This window comes from Diuraphis noxia, unplaced genomic scaffold (assembly GCF_037042655.1).
Source record: "Diuraphis noxia isolate RWA-SAM2 unplaced genomic scaffold, SU_Dnox_SAM2 contig0003, whole genome shotgun sequence".
In the NCBI taxonomy this organism is placed as follows: domain Eukaryota; kingdom Metazoa; phylum Arthropoda; class Insecta; order Hemiptera; family Aphididae; genus Diuraphis; species Diuraphis noxia.
In genome coordinates this window covers 14,117,523-14,135,731 of record NW_028301713.1, presented here as the reverse complement: position 1 = coordinate 14,135,731, position 18,209 = coordinate 14,117,523, and the positions used below count along the sequence as shown (strand labels likewise).

Sequence of the window (18,209 nt, the reverse complement as noted above, 5' to 3'; positions counted from 1 at the left end):
TGGGATTTTTTTTTTTAATTAACCTAAACAATACATAGCACTACAGTTCTAGACGTCGAGTCTGAAGTGGTATAATTAAAATAAAATATTGTAATAATAATAATATACCTATAACAATATGCTCGCAAGGCATGAACATTTTTTTCCATACATTTTACCCGCAGCACCACGTTACACACGCTTTACTATGACATCATATACACGTGTGGTGCATTCACGATTACCCACCCATCTACCGATTAATTTCGTATATTATATTCTTAAGAACCGTGAAAATACTCGAAGACGTGGTGCAAAAGGAATACTACGTTATTATAATATAATGTGCATTGTGCTTGTATAGTACCGTTCGTTTTAATACGCCGTGCGTTCATCGTTGGTGCATAATAATAATGATATTAAACATTTAGGAGGTATATTACGGACTTGGACGTTTTATGGGTTTTTTTTTCAGGATTAAAAAAAATAAGTAATAATAATAATAAAAACACCGTTCGGTCTCTTCAACAAGCTGCAGTAGCAGTCAACAAGATGCCTTTATAGACTTATAGTATAGGTACAAAATATAACATAATTTAATTATCGTATACTCGACTGCAGCTGATATTAATATTTCGACTGAATATTCGCCGCCGATTATAAAAAAAAAACTCGCGCTCGGATTTGTGAGCTTTTCTGGTATACGTTTTATCATTGATTATAAATACTATAATAGTATTATAGTATTTATAATCAATGGTTTTATTTAATAACAATGTATTATCTTCGGGTACACGATTTAATAAAATAATTACGAAAACATTGTCACCGCATCTACCAGCGTGCGTTTTTTTTTTATAGATTGTCTTCTTGAATGATACCTAAAAACTGTGTTACAACAATATACGCGTTTGTAGCAATTTTTATACATTATTAATTATTATTATTATTAAGATCATCGGCATTATATATAAATATAAGACAGATTGCTGAGTTTTATGTATTTCTTATATTATATCGTGGCAAATTATCCTTCACAAAATATGCGTAATAATAATTACTGAGATTCTGATCGATCGATATAATAATATATTTCTGCAGCATTGCAACGTGTCAAGTACGTTTAAATTGCAATGCATATTATTATGTGCACTCAATAAAACCAACGGGGAACGTATACTATGTGTGCAGAGCGAATTGATTTAAGTTCTATTATACTTAGGTATAAAAATTATTTTATATACTTATAAATTATGAAGCGCGAGACATCGCGATTCACGGTGCGAAGGAATCGATATTATGAAAATAAGTATCAATTTATAACCAAAAATCGAAGTTCGACACCCTGCAAGAATTACCTCCGAAATTAATATTATATGCATGTAGAACCTGACGTCATTCTGCCGGCACCTCAGATTTGATACGTTTAACTCAATATTTTTTTATTTTTTTTTTCAACTTATAAACAGTACCTACTCAATTAGTTAGATACCATTTGTAACCAACAATTTGGTATTTGTAAAATATCCATCTTAGTATCTTACCCTCACATACTGGCCATACTCAATGTTTACGTCGTTCGAACCTGACGGACCGGTTGATGCCGTGATGTGTATTAATTTACATTTTTACCCTTTGCGTTATTGTATACTTTAATGTCGTTCGTCCATTCCACGCCTTAAGATCTAACCACCTCAAGTTGACAAAACGTGTAATTTCAAGATAAGCTTAATTAGGTTCTTAAAATCAAAATATCATATCGAAATATACTCGCGGGACTGAACGTTGTGTATATAATTATAATAATATGTTTACGACTTCTCGTCGCGTTAAAGATAAAATTCGAATAAAAATCTCGGTAAATTGGTATATACGTCAGACGAGGCCAATTATTTTGGATTCACGCGTGTGTATGTCTGGCCGACGGGACGATGTCTAATTTAAGAGCCCGCAGAGACGACACGCGAGCCGTATAAAAAATAACTGCGATATATTATACGTTAGTCGTCGTTAGTCGTCTAGAGAAATAATTATACGCATCGTCCTGGAAGTACTGCACTTATATATTGTGCGTTCGTCCCGAGTTTGCGTGCACTCGTTTATAAATCTCGTCATCACTATACTATGGAGTAATTCACCTAACCCGCTCATTCCCTTTCGTTTTTTTTTTTTTTTTTTTTAATAACGGTGCAGGGATTCAAATTCTGATGTTTTCAATGTGTATGTTTATTATGTGGTACCTACTTAAAAATCATGTTTCTAGATACTTAGATTTTTATACCACTTAAGAAGATACAAGTTAATTGTTTTTTTTTTCAAATGAGAACCGTCTTTTTTATATTTTGAAGTAGTATAAACGATTTTTTGAAAACGTGTATGTATCAAAATTGCAATTTAAAAAGTATTTTAAGAATTATTAAGATATAATAATAATGAGGTTATAATGGTGTTACATAAAATGTATAACAGATATAATAATATTTAGTCAAGTATATCCACTTATAAGTTATAATACTAATTCTCTTAGACAATAATAACTTACCTAATAATGCCTGTATATGCCTGTCTCTCTCTACCTCCTGCACAATACACGTAGAACAAAATTTTAAAATCACCAAATTCATTAAATTCATCACTAAATGCTACCTGATCAAGAAACCTTAACCTATAGTCAGTCTTTATTGCAAATACGTTTTTAACTATTATCTTTAAATTAATATTATTTTAAATATTATCAAATCTGTATTTTTATTTAAAAAAAAAAAAAAAAAAAATGAATAATAACTTCACAATTGCAGCCTGAAAACCTTTTAAATAATAAAAACAATTTTTACCTAATAATATTTTTCGATAAAATGTTAATAATCATAGACCGATTATTTTAAAACCTATTATCATGGACTATAATCTTCAAAAGTATCAATTTTTATTTATTCATATCAATAGTTTTTAAAAATGATCTACTTAACGATTTATGGTAAAAGATGGTTTTATTTTTTTTTTTAAAGGAGTTTTCATCACCACAGACATTCCTAAAAGGATGCAAATAGGTACTTGTTTATCGGAAAATTTGGTCTTCAAATCTACTTTAAAATTCCAAAAATCTGAATTAGATAATAAAAAAAAAAACGAAGGTGAATACGCCCGGTGAATCACTCTGTAATATTTATTCAATACCTTTACGTGACCGTGTGGTGAATTAGGTATATGTATCGTCGAGGAAATGAAAACAAAATCAAAAACCGATCGTTTTGCTACGAATCTCTTATACATATTGATATTGAATTCTCACTAAATAGACTATAATGAGCAACCCATTGCGTCGCGTAAAAATGCTATAATTCTTACGCAATATGATGTAATTATAAGTACTTATTTGGGTACCAGTATACCACAACGTTTGGAGCGGAGGTCGTTAATTGTTTTACGCGGTGGACTCATAGCTGATAATAATACAATTTTCATACACAACAGGACAGAATTGTATTCAAGTGTGAACAAAGAGCATAATAGTTACCAAATTGGTTACATGCAATGTTATGGTTGTGGTATCCAGGCATGAGTTTTCAGCGTAATGGTCCTAATAGTTTCAAAAAACAACAGGCCTATTTGCTAACTTTCAAAATAAGTAGGTAATATCCATAATTTTCGACATATAATCGAAAAAATTAAACTTTGTATAATATAATATGATAATATTTTTCCAAGTCTTAAGCTTAATTTGTCCATAGGTTAATTAGGCCCAGCTAACCATTGGTGGTGTTGGGGCCAAAGGGGATATTTAATCAAAAATTCCGTACTTTGGTATATTGCTGTAATTTTATTGAATACAAAAAATATACTGATCGCAAGGTAACGCGTCGAGACGGTGTGGCTTGTATGATAGCTATAACGCTACTACTGTATATGACACGACGGCGATGCAGTCGCCCGAGCGACGTCTTATCGCTCACCTTTATTGTGCCGGTCTACCGGCTATCGTAATAATAATTTCAATTTGCTCGGCTCCAACAGGTGGTAATAAATAATATTATAATAATAACTTATACAAATATTTCAAATCATATAGTTATTAGTAAGTTTATCATGTGAATAATACTAAATAATGATTTCTGCAATTTATCGAATTCGAAAATTGGTAGACATCGGATTGATTAATTTTATTTTTTTCCAAACCGTATATTATTAATACTATTTACCACCGTGTATAGGTATAAGAGGTAGGGATATAGACGTAAATGATGACCTATCCGTGTATACCTATTGAATTATCTTTGGACGTCCTGATCTATACATAACTACCCAATCGGGAATTCACAACAGGCGCAGTACTGGGTCAGTATCGACTGATACTGGTGCGCTACTGGCAGCCAGTACTGGCCATGTACTGGCGTATGTCTGGGATGATAACGCTATTCCAGTATTGGATTTTTAGTACTGAGCCAGTACTGGTATTTGGTTAAGGTGCAGTACTGCCCCAATAGGGAATTCACAACAGGCGCAGTACTGGGTCAGTATCGACTGATACTGGTGCGCTACTGGCAGCCAGTACTGGCCATGTACTGGCATATGTCTGGGATGATAACGCTATTGCCTATTCCAGTATTGGATTTTTAGTACTGAGCCAGTACTGGTATTTGGTTAAGGTGCAGTACTGACTTTAACTGGTACCAGTATATAAATAAATAATTGGTATATATAATTATATAATTATGTTATATATTATATTATATTATTATATTAATTTATAAATTTATATAATTGTACCAGTAGAGTATATGAGCTCATACAAGGGGAGAGATGGTATAAATTGCAACATATTTGCAAGATATCCTGAGGAGTTCTGCATCACAAAAAAAAACATATAACCACTAATAATAATTACAATGAACTTAGTAAACTTTATTCATTATTTTTTAAATAAAAATAATAAAAATTATTGTTTAGTACTAATCAAAAGTAATATGTTCTTGGGTTTCAGAACTGCGTTTTGTATCAAGTCTCTCCCTCTTTCCACCATCTCTATCCTTGGCGCCAGAAAACCAACGGCTAAGTTGACTAGAAATTTCTTTATTGTCAACATTTGTTAATTTGGTGGAGACCACTTCTAAAATTAAAATATAAATATGAATTATTGCTGAATTTTTTTTGAAAAAAAAAATAAATGGTTAAATACCGACCAAGTAAATATTTGTAGGTTTCTGTCGCAGAAAAATTCAATTTTCTTACACCGTTTGTTTCTCTCCCAAAGGCAGTGTAGAGTAATTGTACATCTTTGGTAATAATTCTAGGAATTAATGCTGTAAAAACTTCTGACACTTTTGTTGTTTTCTTAATATTATACACCATATAAAATTTCTGAAAGATTAAATAATAGTTGATAATAATAAATATTTTATATCAACTCAGGAATAATTCTTACCAGTTTTTTTAATAATTCAATATTAGTTTTTAATTGTTCATCAAAGGAAAGAAAGTCTTCTAAATTAGTTTTTGGCAAATCAATTATGGTCTCTTCTTGCAATAATCTATCAATATCTGCTGTAGTAGAATTCATGTGGAAAATAGCCCTAGTCATTTTTGCTTCCTCTCTTACTCGGTACTCTATGCTCCTGCATATGCTCTTTACTGCAGAATCGATATCTGATTTGGTTGCAGCTTCTTTAGCTGAAATAGATAAAATTAATACATAAATATATGTATATTAATTATATCCTAGTTTTGACTAAACTTAAAAGTTTAAGTGTAAAATGAATTAAAATCTAATAAATATGTTTGTATAACATACTCATATATTTACTATTGCAGCTACATGTTGCGCAATGCTGATTTGACATTCTTTTACCTTCAACAAACAATTAATATTTTTAAATATTATTTATAGAAAATTGTACACATCCTCAACAAAAATTACATTTTAAAAAATTTACCTATTATATTTAATCAAAGAAATTACCATTTATTGTTTTTTCTTCATTGGCTGTAGTTTTTAATCTTTTAAAAGAAAAAGAGGTTTTTGAATGTACTAACTTTTTTTTCTTTTTATTAGACACTTCAGAGATATCAGATGATTCAGATGTTGGTACATCAGACTGTGAATAACTAGCATCTGATTCACCTGAAATAAAATAATCAAACAGAATTTAAAATACATTTTGAAAAGCACAATTATTTAATCAATGAAATTACCGTTTATTGTTTTTTCTTCATTGGCTGTAGTTTTTAATCTTTTAAAAGAAAAAGAATTTTTTGGATGTACTAACTTTTTATTCTTTTTATTAAACACTTCAGAGGCATCAGACGATTCAGATGTTATCACAAACATTGAAGCATCATTGCCTGTAATAGTTAACATTGACATATTAAACTAAACTTATTTTATGTTTTCATAATTATGTTTAAATGATCACCTTTGACTTTATGTATTCCAGTTGTAGAGTATGATTTACTAAAAGAAGGGATGTCTTTTAGAGACATTCCAAGCTGTTCTCCACTTAGTTTGTTTGGTTTACTTTCGCCTTCAGAGCTATTTCCTTCTTCAATGGTACTACTCTGTATGACAGTATCAGAGAATGCTTTTTGCATATACTTGACACCTTGATCATAATTCCCTGAAATTTTTAACTTTAATAAATAACAATATATAATATTATTGAATATGATTAATAATCATTGATTATATCATAATATATTATTCACATTTTTTTTGTGAATAGTATTATTTACTTATGTACATTGTAAATTGTTGTGTATCTATTTAATAGGTACAGTTTACAAATACTTACGGGCTTCTTTCATTAGTGTAATTTCAAAGCTTTTCCATGAAATCTTGTGGATAGATGACATTTTGCTCATTTGGTCTATTTTGCTATATTCATTTTTATTAGGATATTTGCAGTATAATTTTTCATCTTCAATAAAGGTCCATGATATTGGTATTAAGTCTATGGTAGTTTTATCGCATTTTTTAATTTTATTAAATTTTACTAAAACATGGGTTGTTTCTTTTTTAAAGTCCATGGCTGTAAAAATATTACAATGATTATATCTTCATCTATTTTTATTAAGTGTATGTAATTTATTTAATATTAGGTACATTATGTATAGGTATTTAGAGTAAGCTTAGATTATTATCATTAAAATTAAAATTTTATAATTATAAATAATTATATTATTATAAAGAATTGTTATGAATTATGAAGTAATGTCACTGCATAGCTATGATTTCCATTTTCAAAGAAAACACATTTTTTTAAAATATTATCAATAGAAATAATTCTTTTTTTATTGCTTAATCTACCCAATTTCATAATTCCAACTTCTGAAGATTTGCAAGGGAATTTGAAAGCATCAGTGACAGTCTTGTATACATATCCATGTAATAAAATACGATTTTGTTTTCTTTGAATTCTTGCAATACTAAAAACATCACTAGAATCCAATTTTACAATGTTGTTTGGTTGAGTAGTATTCAATTCAAGCCCCCGTAGAATTATGCTTTTTAAATCTTTTTTTCTTTTATGAGTTAGGTCAGGGTTGATTATAAGGAACTTTTTCTTGTTTATAGCATTGTTCATCATCATCTTTGGACATGCCTTTTGCTCGGAGATTCTTCTTACTAACTGTGCTAGAGGCTTATTTCTACCACTAATCATTCGTTTGATTTTTCCAAGAAAATTTTCAAAAGGGAATGCGGATATTGCAGACAAAGGCATATTAGTGTATTCTACATCATCTGCTATATGAATCAAATTATGGCTATTCATAATTTGTGAACTAGATCCATAAAATGAAGGAAGAAGTTCAAAAAATTTTCTCAGTAAATCCCTAGCATAATTTGTATTTTCAACACATAATTCAGGATCATTTAAAATTCTACATGCAACTACCAACAGTAAAAAATGATTGTACATTTTTTTGTTTAGAATTTTACATAGTACCAGAGCCCCACAATAGTTTAAAAAAAATCTAAACTGTGTGGCTTTCCAGTGAGTAAATGAATCTAAGTCTAATTTTTTCCTTTGAAATTCTTTTGATACATGTCTTGTAAATATTTTTAAAATTGAATTGAAATGCTTTATTTTGTTTTGGGAAAGTTTACATTTACGATTAACTCGCATTTTGGCTCCAAGAAGTTGTTGCAAAATCCATTTCATCACACCAAGATAAAGTAGGTGCATTGAGTCCAAGAAAACAGAATTTACTGGGTCAAAGTCTGGAATATCTAGTAGCAATGACCTTCCATCTAAATGGTGCTCACGTTGCCGTTGTTTTATAAAACTTCTTTTTGTCCGAAGCCTTGAATTTATGCTGGGATACACTCTTTTATGGTTTATCGTCTTGCCCCTTGTCTCACAACGCTCACATGAGTAAAACCCACCATGGCCTTTACATTTCTTGATGAATGCTCTTGCTGGGGTATCACAGGAAAATCCAATAATTTCTATTTTAAACATTTTTTGTCGAATATTTAAACCGTTTTTAACTAAATAACTTACTTCTTGAACAAAGTCTTTTATAAAATCGTTAATATTTTTAGGTTTAGAATCACCACTGTAAACTGCTACAATAAATGGTTTTGTGTCATATTTGTCATGCACAATAAGTCCCAAGTTTGGCCAAAATTGTTGACTTGAACTATTGTACAATGGTAAGCCATCAATATTAAATAATAAACGTATGGTATTTTCAGTATACTCATCAGAGATTATACCTTTCAATCCTTCTTCAATTCCAAAATATACATATGACCCATTTGTGTTTTTTAAACTTGTCATTACTTGAATGTTTTCATTAGACTTGGTTTGTAGCAAGCTTGTTGCTGATTTAGGTAGATCATGATTTTCAGACCGCAATATATCAAGCAAATTATCAATTAACTCAACCGTCATATTGCTTCTGAATCGTACAACAAAGTTTTGTAATTTATCACGAAGGCTTGGTACCGGGCTTGGTACTGAAGAAGATAATATATTGTAATCATCACTACTGTCTGAGTTTGATGAATTCTGAGAAGATGATAAAGAAGAAGAATATTTATAATCAAGTGGATTGTAATCTGGTGATCTATTTAAGTAGTCTATAGATGAATCTGTTAGGTAAGATAAATCATAATTATCTTCAATTCTTGTTGGAAGTCTTATATTCTGAGATTCATTCAACACATTTCTAACAATACCAACTTCTAAAGGTGAATCTGAATTTTTAAGTTCAATATCTTGTGTTTGAGAAATTGATCTTGATACCTCTGCCTCGATTTCAGTAGATCGTTGAAATGTTCGATGTTTTTTCAAACGATAATATGCAGTACTCATTTTTGATTGCTTATATTAAATTAATAAATTGGAAAGTTCATCACAAACTGAATAACATAAACATCAGAATAGTTTAAATAAAAAAATACCTATTATTAATATTTTTATAATTTTTGAACAAATAATATATAATTTATTTAGATAATGCAGTAGGTTTTTAGGTACGAGGTACCTATATTATAGCTCTGTATATAGTTAAATTAAATTATTTTTATATTTAGTTTATAGTTTCTTATTAAAATGTATTAATGAAAGTAGGTATACATACAATTACAGTAATGAAACACCTAATAGGTAAATTGCACCTCTCAAACAAGACTACCACAACTAAAAATTCATCAATAATTATATCATATATGATGATGATATTATAAATTATGTATTAAAAAATTAAGAATGTGGGAAAAAATAAACGACCAGCCAAACTATCAACATAGCCACATAGATAAAGACAAAGTCTGATGCATAAATTGTTTGTATCCAAAAAAGACCTTATGTAATAATTTAAAACACTGCCATAATTTGATTTATGGCACAAAAATGTACATAGATTAAACTCACTGGCTCACTGTTATATTTTTAAGAGAGCATTTCATAATATTTGATGAAGACTTATTGTTAATTATGTTAGCAAGTATTTAAATTTTTAATTTTGAACACATAAGTAAAAAACACTTTAAAACATCTTAAATTTAAACTTCAAATCGCTTTTTCTCAAAACTTTAAAATTTGTGTTGTGGCATTCTTGTTTTAGATGTGTAATATTAGATACAAGTGCCTAAATTTTTATTACTACTTGATAAGTATAGTATTACTAAATAATAGAATACATAATTTGGGTCTAAGGACTGAGTTAAATATAAATTTGTCCTAAAAATGACTTTAATTTCATAAAATTTACATTTATAACTAGGTAGGTAATAGATACTTTTTGTATCATACATTTTTCAGTTTTCTTTTATAGGTACCCACTTAATGTTTCATCAATTTATTCAAAGACCACAATTAAAAATATTTAATAATTAATATATAAAATTATAATAATACGGTTTTATATTATTAAAAATAATTAATTATTAAAATTTAAAACTATAATTATTTTAAATTTATTAAAATTTAAATTTAAAAATAACCATTTTAATTACACTTAAATTAATAATATTAATTAAAAAAATAACTAAGAAAACTATAATTATAAATATATATATATATAATATATACCTAATAATAATAGCAAATCAGTGGCGTATATGGGAATTATTTTCACTATGGGCCAATTTACCCCCACCATAGTTACAACTAAAAATTTTTTAGGGAACTGGTGGTTTTAATTATGACATAAATGATACAAATATAGGAATTTAAACGTATTAATATATATTTATTATTAAATAAGATATATAATAAATTAAGCATTTTTCTAAAGTAGGTAGACTTAAACATTTTTTGACTTAATATTATGTAAAATTCATTTTTCTATTTTTTTTTCAAATAAAAATATTAACGATTTCCTCAACATTTAGAAGTATGTTACGATGAACAGACTACAGGTGGGCCATGGTATCATAAAAATATATAATTATACTAAAATGTTTTAATTGAACATGATATACCTACATATGAAATTTCATTTCACTATGGGCCCGGGCTTAGGGGGCCTCCCCCCTATATACGCCACTGATAGCAATAATAAATGTTGTTTGCCAGGTACCTATTACTTATATAATATGATATATAGCGTAGGTATAGTAAACCCATTTTTTTGAATTCAGTTCTTGTTGATTATTAACAAATAACAACTAGCATTTCACGTTATACCTACATTTATAAAAATGTATTTTATGTTTAGTGTACTATGTCAGTAGGTAAGTAGGTATTTATATAAATCTAAGCAATAATTTACAATCCAACTATAATAATGTATTAGGTACCTATGTATATATATCTACTTATATACTAAACAGTTAAAATATAATAGGTACCTATTTCAGTTGTCCATGTCTATTTGTTTGGCCAAGATCGATTATCATGAGGCTTGTTATTATTAAAGCTAAAGTCTACTATAATATTATTATTTATTAAAATATTATGAAACAATACTTACCGAAAATGTTTAATATAATCAGGCGTTGTGTCACACAGATTAACGTTTATACTTTATAGAAACTTAAACAACTTAACACAAGTGTAAACTTTTAACTGAATATATACTATAAAACGTTTAATAAATAAATATATAATAAAATCACGGTCGTATTATACATTTATACCACATGGATGTAACAAACATACAGTTTTCGATGCCGTTGTCACTATTGTCGTTGTGACGATATTATGACGATGTGTATTATATAACACGATGACGGGCGGCGGCGTTCGTTGTCTGTGCGGGTCTTGCCGTTAAACGGTTTTCCCAACTATTAAGTGATAAACACACCACAAATAACAAAATAATAGTATTTATTTATAGGTACAGTCGAGCCGTGATAACTAATTAACTTGTGTTTTATTCCCCTAGATATATATTTGTTCAATTTTAACCTCGAGTAATTTTTTGACTACAGCTTTTGAATATAATATTGCTAATTAAATTAAAAATATGTAATCATCATCAAGTTTTTAAATACTTCATTATGAATATCAGCAATGATTTGAGTTGGTATATACAATAGCCAAACTATATTCCAACATTATAATTTATAACTCGGTATTATTTATTTTTGGCAAACAAGGAAATACACTAAAGAGACATGTCAAAATCAAACTAATTAATATACATATAATAAATATTTTAGTAAAATACATTTAAATACTCAGGTTATTTTTCGTAATATTATATTATATTGTATACAACGTTGTATGGCATTGATACAACTTAAATCCAATTTTGATTTATCTAGAATCTAGATGCATAATAATTACCAATTAGATCAAAAATGTTTGACATTGCCAACCTACCTATATCCAACACATTTACCAATACATAAATGCTTAATCAAAGATTGAATATAATAATGATACTTGAAAGTAGATATTATAGAAAACAAATATCGAATAGGTACCTATAGTTAATAAAAGAAAAAATAATAGTAATACATTTTCAAATATAATTAAAGACAAAAGTATTACCTGCTAAGTTATTACCATAAGAAGATTAGCGGGAGAGTTCAAGTCGTTCAAGATATAATTGTTTGTTGAAAAAAGTGGATAAAAAGGTTTTGGATCTCTATTTATAGTATTGACTATAGAGGCTATTAATTTTAAAACTAATTAATAATTCTCTATCGTTGATAGCTTAATATACATTTATTAAGTTGCTTAAATTTCAAACAGCATGATATATTAAAAATAATTTAAATTTTAAAAGTCTTAATAATTTACAAATAAAAATTTCTGATCTCAAAATGTTGACGCCCACGCCCAAAAATGTTAGAGCTCAGGGCAGTTGCCTCTCTTAAATACGGACTTTCGACCCTTGCTCGAAATTGAAACGGAGCCCGTAATATGACAGTACTCCGCCAACGTTGGCACAACTACGACAAAAACTAGGTGGCCCTTGCTCGAAATCAAAACAGAGCCCGTAATATGCCAGTATTCCGCCAACGTTGGCACAACTACGACAAAAACTAGGTGGCCCTTGCTCGAAATTGAAACAGAGCCCGTAATATGACAGTACTCCGCCAACGTTGGCACAACTACGACAAAAACTAGGTGGCCCTTGCTCGAAATCGAAACAGAGCCCGTAATATGCCAGTATTCCGCCAACGTTGGCACAACTACGAGAAACAATGGCTGGCCATTACTAGAATATTGATCGGAGCCCGTAATATGTCAGTACTAGATCAGTACTTAACTACCAGTGCTGTTTGTCCAGTACCAGTGCAGTACTGTCTAAACTTGTGGCCAGTACTATGCCTGTAAGGGCCAGCCAACTGTTGGGTAGCCAGTACAGGCGCTTTACTGCGCCCTTAGTAAGAGTTGGCGTAAGACATAAATTTCCAATTGGGTATCGTGGCGTATTTTTGACTCAAAGTATTATCTTATTTCCACACAGATCAAAATTTTGGAGACGAGTACAAGACCAGAGAAGAACTGATGCTGCTGTCGTCATCGTCGTCGTTGAAACCGCAAGACAAACTAAAAAACTGCTCCAACCCTCAACTGCCCGTCCACACGTACGTGAATTTAAAACGATTTTATTAATAATAATTGCAATGTTATACGATCGCTCTAGAGTGCTCACGCGCGATTCGTTGTTAAAACGTGTCTAATTCTGTCTGTTTAATCGACGCAGTATGTACGTGCCGAACCGGAGCGATTCACCGAGGAGCACCAGAAGCGCACCGTGGGGCGTTTGGTCAAGCGCACCGACTAGGGGCCTGTACTCGAGTAGCTCGCCAAGAAGTGTCCGATCGGGTCCGCATCAGATCATGCGCCATGCGCGCCGGTCATCCAGTGTAGATAGTCAGAGCTCCAACGACTCTAGATCGTGTCGCAAGTACGTAGTGTGCTATATACCACTAAATACAATTTAATACCTACGATTGTCCCGTTTACATGTTAACCCAACTCAACTAAAACCAACCCACCTACATATAATATATAACCTAATAACATGGGTTTTCCGTTCTATAACTTATAACGTGTTGTAGGTATATAAGTATAGATGTCTTGTGAAAGTGTAACTTTTATGGTTGCTAATTTGCTATATATACACAACTAGTTTAATTTAAAATTCCGTTTTCTCAGTTTTCTTCATAGACATATAGACAAAACACATTTATGTAAGCTACTATATTTTTCATTTTTTTTTTTTTTTAATGGTTTTTGAGTGATGTTAAAGTAAAATCACCTATTACAGAAATAATAGAAAATATTATTATTGAGAAATCGACATAGTGGTTTTATATTGTAATATTATTATTATTATTTGACTTAAAAAATACATTGTTTAGACATAATATTCAGACATATCGATACGTCAAATGATTTTCCATGAATGCGTTATGTACATTTAGTGTGTCTAGAGTAATGTAGAGAGAAAATGAATAGTACGATGACACCCTCTTTAACACGATACATCATACGTTCTCTGATATTTATAGTTAGTACGCTCACTACGCTCCAATCTTTAAAGTTCCTAGTTCGACTGCAAACACAAATTTGGTTTTTGATTCTATTCACTGTATAACATCTGACCTTTCTTGAAATTTGTTCTCAAAATACCATCAATCATATCCAAATATAGTCGGAAAAGTCTCAACAAAAATTATCGACTTTTGTGTAGGTGTAACGATATAGATACAATTAATATTATTTTTATATCAAAGAATATATTCTGAATTTAATTTATTTAGGCCATCTAAATAGTTCAGAGAATGATGGATAAAATTATTCTCTTATTTCTAATATTGGTATTCTTCGATAGCAATCACTAAAATTTCGATATTTTTTAGCAAGACACCGATAATATTTTGATTTTTTGATATTTTTTAAAAATTATATCGTTGATCTGATCGTCGCTATAGCATTTACGCCATCTCAACCCTATTTCGCTCAATTTTAGTCGTACACTGCCGCAGTCGTTGACGCTGATTGCGGCAGTAGTTATTGCAAGTTGCAGTACCTATTCCATTTATTGTTTACCAGCTCGTCCGGTCGTACCTATAAATTTACAAAAGGTCTCGACAACCCTCCCCATTGTTTCTAGTTCCGCACTCGTATCTTTGCCTATGCAGCTGACCTCACCTGAGCGTGAAACTTATGCACCGGTCTTGATCATTATAGGTAATATTATAATCTTATATCTTATAAATATATATAAGTGACCGAACTGTATAAAATACTCACCACACTCTGCAGACAGCGTATACATTTATCTGCCAATATAAACAACCCTCACTTCACCCCCACTTACCATCACTATCACAATAATTAACAATTACCACTACCCAGCTAGGTCCGTGTGACGCATTGTTTATGTATTTCGGGTACGTTCTTATAAATATCGACACATCGGTTTTTGTTGAACGCACAGCTGGTGTTGTATGGAGGTATTCGATAAGAGAAGTTTAATACTGAGACTGTTCTCCTATACGTGTTATAGTGTTGTTTCGCATTTTCACTAGAAGGTGCCAAACGAAAAACCATTGTTGTTTACGCGCATCGATGGTAAAATAGTGTATATAGTTCGTACTACGCAGTAATTCATGCCTACGCGATTTTTAATTCGATCTTGAACCATTTGGTATTGGTTCTAGACTGAAATATTTCTAAATCCAATCTACAATTTTAGAAATTCGATTCATTCTAATCACATACCTATATTATAACAATTAACTCATACTGTTATTAAAATAATGCGTTATTTTTAATTCTCGTTGAAATTTTTTTTTAAAATAATCGATAATAATCGAGATCGTTGTGAGAACATAAATATATTTCTTTATTTAAACAAAACATGCATTAAATAATATGATATAAAGATTAATCGTTTTAATATATATAACGCGCTGCATGTGCTGCGTGCCGTCTTCTAAAATATCAACCATATTTCAATGTCTTTGTATTGTGACCAGTCATAAAAAAATGATATTTATAAAAATGATAGAAATTTATGATATATAATTTACACTCATTTCATGACAAATGTTGGATGAACACGCTAAATTATTTTCTAAGGTTTTGGATGTTGAGCAACTTAACGATGTGTTAACTACGTTAAAACCTCGGTAACATTTTCATTATTCCTCGTAGTTTAATATTTTGATTTATTTATACTAAAAAAAAAAAATCAAGTACCAAATCATATAATAAATAATATATATATATATACCTACATGCTTATCAAGATTGCACATATTATTTGCGAAATTGATTAAATCTAACCTAAGTTCGATAATCTTTCTTAAGAATAATAACACGAACGTTCACTAAGGCAATATTATACAACAAATTATATTATATTTGATAAATTAATGAAGGGGCGTATTTCGTAAATCGTCTTCGACCCATAATAGCGCCCGGTTTGATAATACGTTACGTTATTTTAATTTTTAGGCATATCATTACTCTAATGATTTACTCAAACAAACAGTACCTTTTATAAAATGATTTCTAAGGATTTCTAAGGAGATTATATTCACGCTTAAGACAGCGAACACAAAAATGCACAAACGTATTATTTTAATGGGAAACGCGCACATTAAATCTATGGAAACGGGCCGTTCGTAAATAAATTCATTGCAAAATTTAATAATTGTTCGAATGCCATTTCATAATATATTATATTATACTGAGTGAATAGAAATCATTTGCTTTGTAATTTATATATTATGTTTAAATATCGTACAAACAAAATCTGCATTAAAATACTGTTGGTATCCTATGCATAACAATATTGTGAACAATAAGTAATTTATTTACTCGTATGAATTACGTAAGCAATTTAGATGGTTGACCTTATTTCGATAATAATTTGTACATGAATGACAAAAATATTATTACAGTATAGTTGGTAATCAAATATTTATGGATTCAAATGTTTCGACAAAGAGATTTACACATCATACGCCGTGTGAATTTGATTTTTTATCAAATTTCCGGCTGAGAACTAATAATCTAATAGCATTTCTCATGCCTCCAATGTATGTGATGGTAATAATAGTAATTTAAACAGATTACACGGATAATATATTATAACTAAAAGGTTTCTAAAGAAATTTTTATTTTAAAAATATCGCTATTTATTTGTACGTACGGTTCCGGGTGCACAAAAATTCAATGTTATGCTTCGAGACCAATGACTCCGGCAAGACGCTCGAATAGATGTTTTACTTTTACCTATAATTTGGTAGGAAAGACGTAACTTTTGAATTTTAAGAGTGCAACTGGAGGAATTTTTGTCGATGTGACATGCATAATATATAGCTATATATTTATAATATTGATGTATATAATATTAACTTCACCGACGACACGTCCGTAGTTCATCGAGTTTCAAGGCGGTTTTCCAACGAAATGTCGACATCGGAAGGTCGTCACGATGATGATTCTAATTTTTAATAATAACAATAATAATTGGACGTTCGATGGGTGTTGAGCAGGCATAGACACCGCAACAATAGACGGTCGTCGGATAACGAGAGTGAACAGTCAGGCCGGTCGGGCAAGTCGGGCAAGTCGCACCGGAAGCACAGGCACCGGAGCCGGAAGTCGTCGACGGGTGACGACCACGAGCACAGGCGGCACAGGTATCAGCTGGTAGAGTCGGAGGGACAGTGGCGGGAAGTGCAGCGAAGGCAGGCCGAGGGCAGGTCGGCCATACAAAAGGCGTCGGTAGTTCGGCCTCGGTCGGGCTACGCGAACAGTGGATTGGAGTCCGAGAGCGAAATTTCTCATCATTCTTCGTCGTACCGGAGACGAAAACACAGGAAACACAGGTAATAACACTAATCACGATAATGATGATGATAAAATTATATTCCATTTTCGTTATTCCATATAGATGAGTTAATACAATAGAGTAGGGAAATATTATCGTTTCAAAGTTTAATTTTTGCAAATTTTTGATTAGTACTTAATACAATGTTTTTATTTTTTGGAAAATAAGGGTGGCAGGTTAAGATAACAGTTGATGATGTTTTTGTGACAACACTGATTGTGGTAAACATAAAAATAGCTATGAAAAATATTAAAACATAGTTTAATTAATATTTCGTATATTTTTATTTCATATTTCATATGCATTCAATTTTCAAACGTTTATATTACAATATATTACCATAATATTCATGTAATAATTTTTTCTGCAGTAAGTATAGCTAGTAATTATGTTTTGTTCGGATTTTTCGAAAATCGATATTGATAATAATAACGATCTAAATACATTTTTATCTACTTTGATCAAAGGTCCAA

At 30.4% G+C, this 18,209-nt stretch overlaps 3 protein-coding genes across 6 annotated transcripts in view; 1 reads left to right on the top strand and 2 right to left on the bottom strand.

The window, feature by feature from the left end:
• LOC107172920 (band 4.1-like protein 4) overlaps positions 1 to 18,209 on the top strand; it is a 169,397-nt gene that overhangs the window by 138,018 nt on the left and 13,170 nt on the right. For all 3 annotated transcript variants that reach the window (XM_015523239.2, XM_089225041.1, XM_015523238.2), the window contains exons 13-15: positions 13,348 to 13,468; positions 13,588 to 13,791; positions 17,399 to 17,734. In XM_015523239.2, coding sequence (XP_015378725.2) covers positions 13,348 to 13,468; positions 13,588 to 13,791; positions 17,399 to 17,734 — 661 coding nt within the window. The remainder of the gene's footprint in view (positions 1 to 13,347; positions 13,469 to 13,587; positions 13,792 to 17,398; positions 17,735 to 18,209) is intronic.
• Positions 4,861 to 12,045, bottom strand: LOC149056771 (uncharacterized). Of its 2 annotated transcripts, XM_089225043.1 has the most exons (9): positions 11,398 to 12,045; positions 6,765 to 7,001; positions 6,390 to 6,590; positions 6,169 to 6,318; positions 5,936 to 6,097; positions 5,768 to 5,824; positions 5,402 to 5,646; positions 5,160 to 5,337; positions 4,861 to 5,086 (listed from the first exon to the last, which is right to left on the bottom strand). In XM_089225043.1, exons 2-9 carry the CDS (start codon positions 6,997 to 6,999, stop codon positions 4,929 to 4,931), a joined length of 1,386 nt encoding a protein of 461 aa, XP_089081169.1. In that variant the 5' UTR covers positions 7,000 to 7,001; positions 11,398 to 12,045; the 3' UTR covers positions 4,861 to 4,928. The 2 variants fall into 2 exon arrangements, with proteins under 2 accessions (XP_089081169.1, XP_089081170.1); XM_089225044.1 differs by lacking the exon at positions 11,398 to 12,045 and having other exon boundaries at positions 6,765 to 7,136.
• On the bottom strand, positions 7,023 to 9,353 carry LOC149056772 (uncharacterized). Its single transcript, XM_089225042.1, has one exon. The coding sequence runs from the start codon at positions 9,291 to 9,293 to the stop codon at positions 7,167 to 7,169; it is 2,127 nt and encodes a 708-aa protein (XP_089081168.1). The 5' UTR covers positions 9,294 to 9,353; the 3' UTR covers positions 7,023 to 7,166.

Bases quoted from the DNA above. Each gene is read 5' to 3' on its own strand.
- LOC149056771 (XM_089225043.1), bottom strand. From the start codon at position 6,999: ATGGACTTTAAAAAAGAAACAACCCATGTTTTAGTAAAATTTAATAAA. The intron at 6,591-6,764 runs GTAAGTATTTGT...TAAAAATTTCAG, and splicing joins TACACTAATGAAAGAAGCCC to GGAATTATGATCAAGGTGTC. The intron at 5,087-5,159 runs GTCGGTATTTAA...TTTTAATTTTAG, and splicing joins AACCTACAAATATTTACTTG to AAGTGGTCTCCACCAAATTA.
- LOC149056772 (XM_089225042.1), bottom strand. From the start codon at position 9,293: ATGAGTACTGCATATTATCGTTTGAAAAAACATCGAACATTTCAACGA.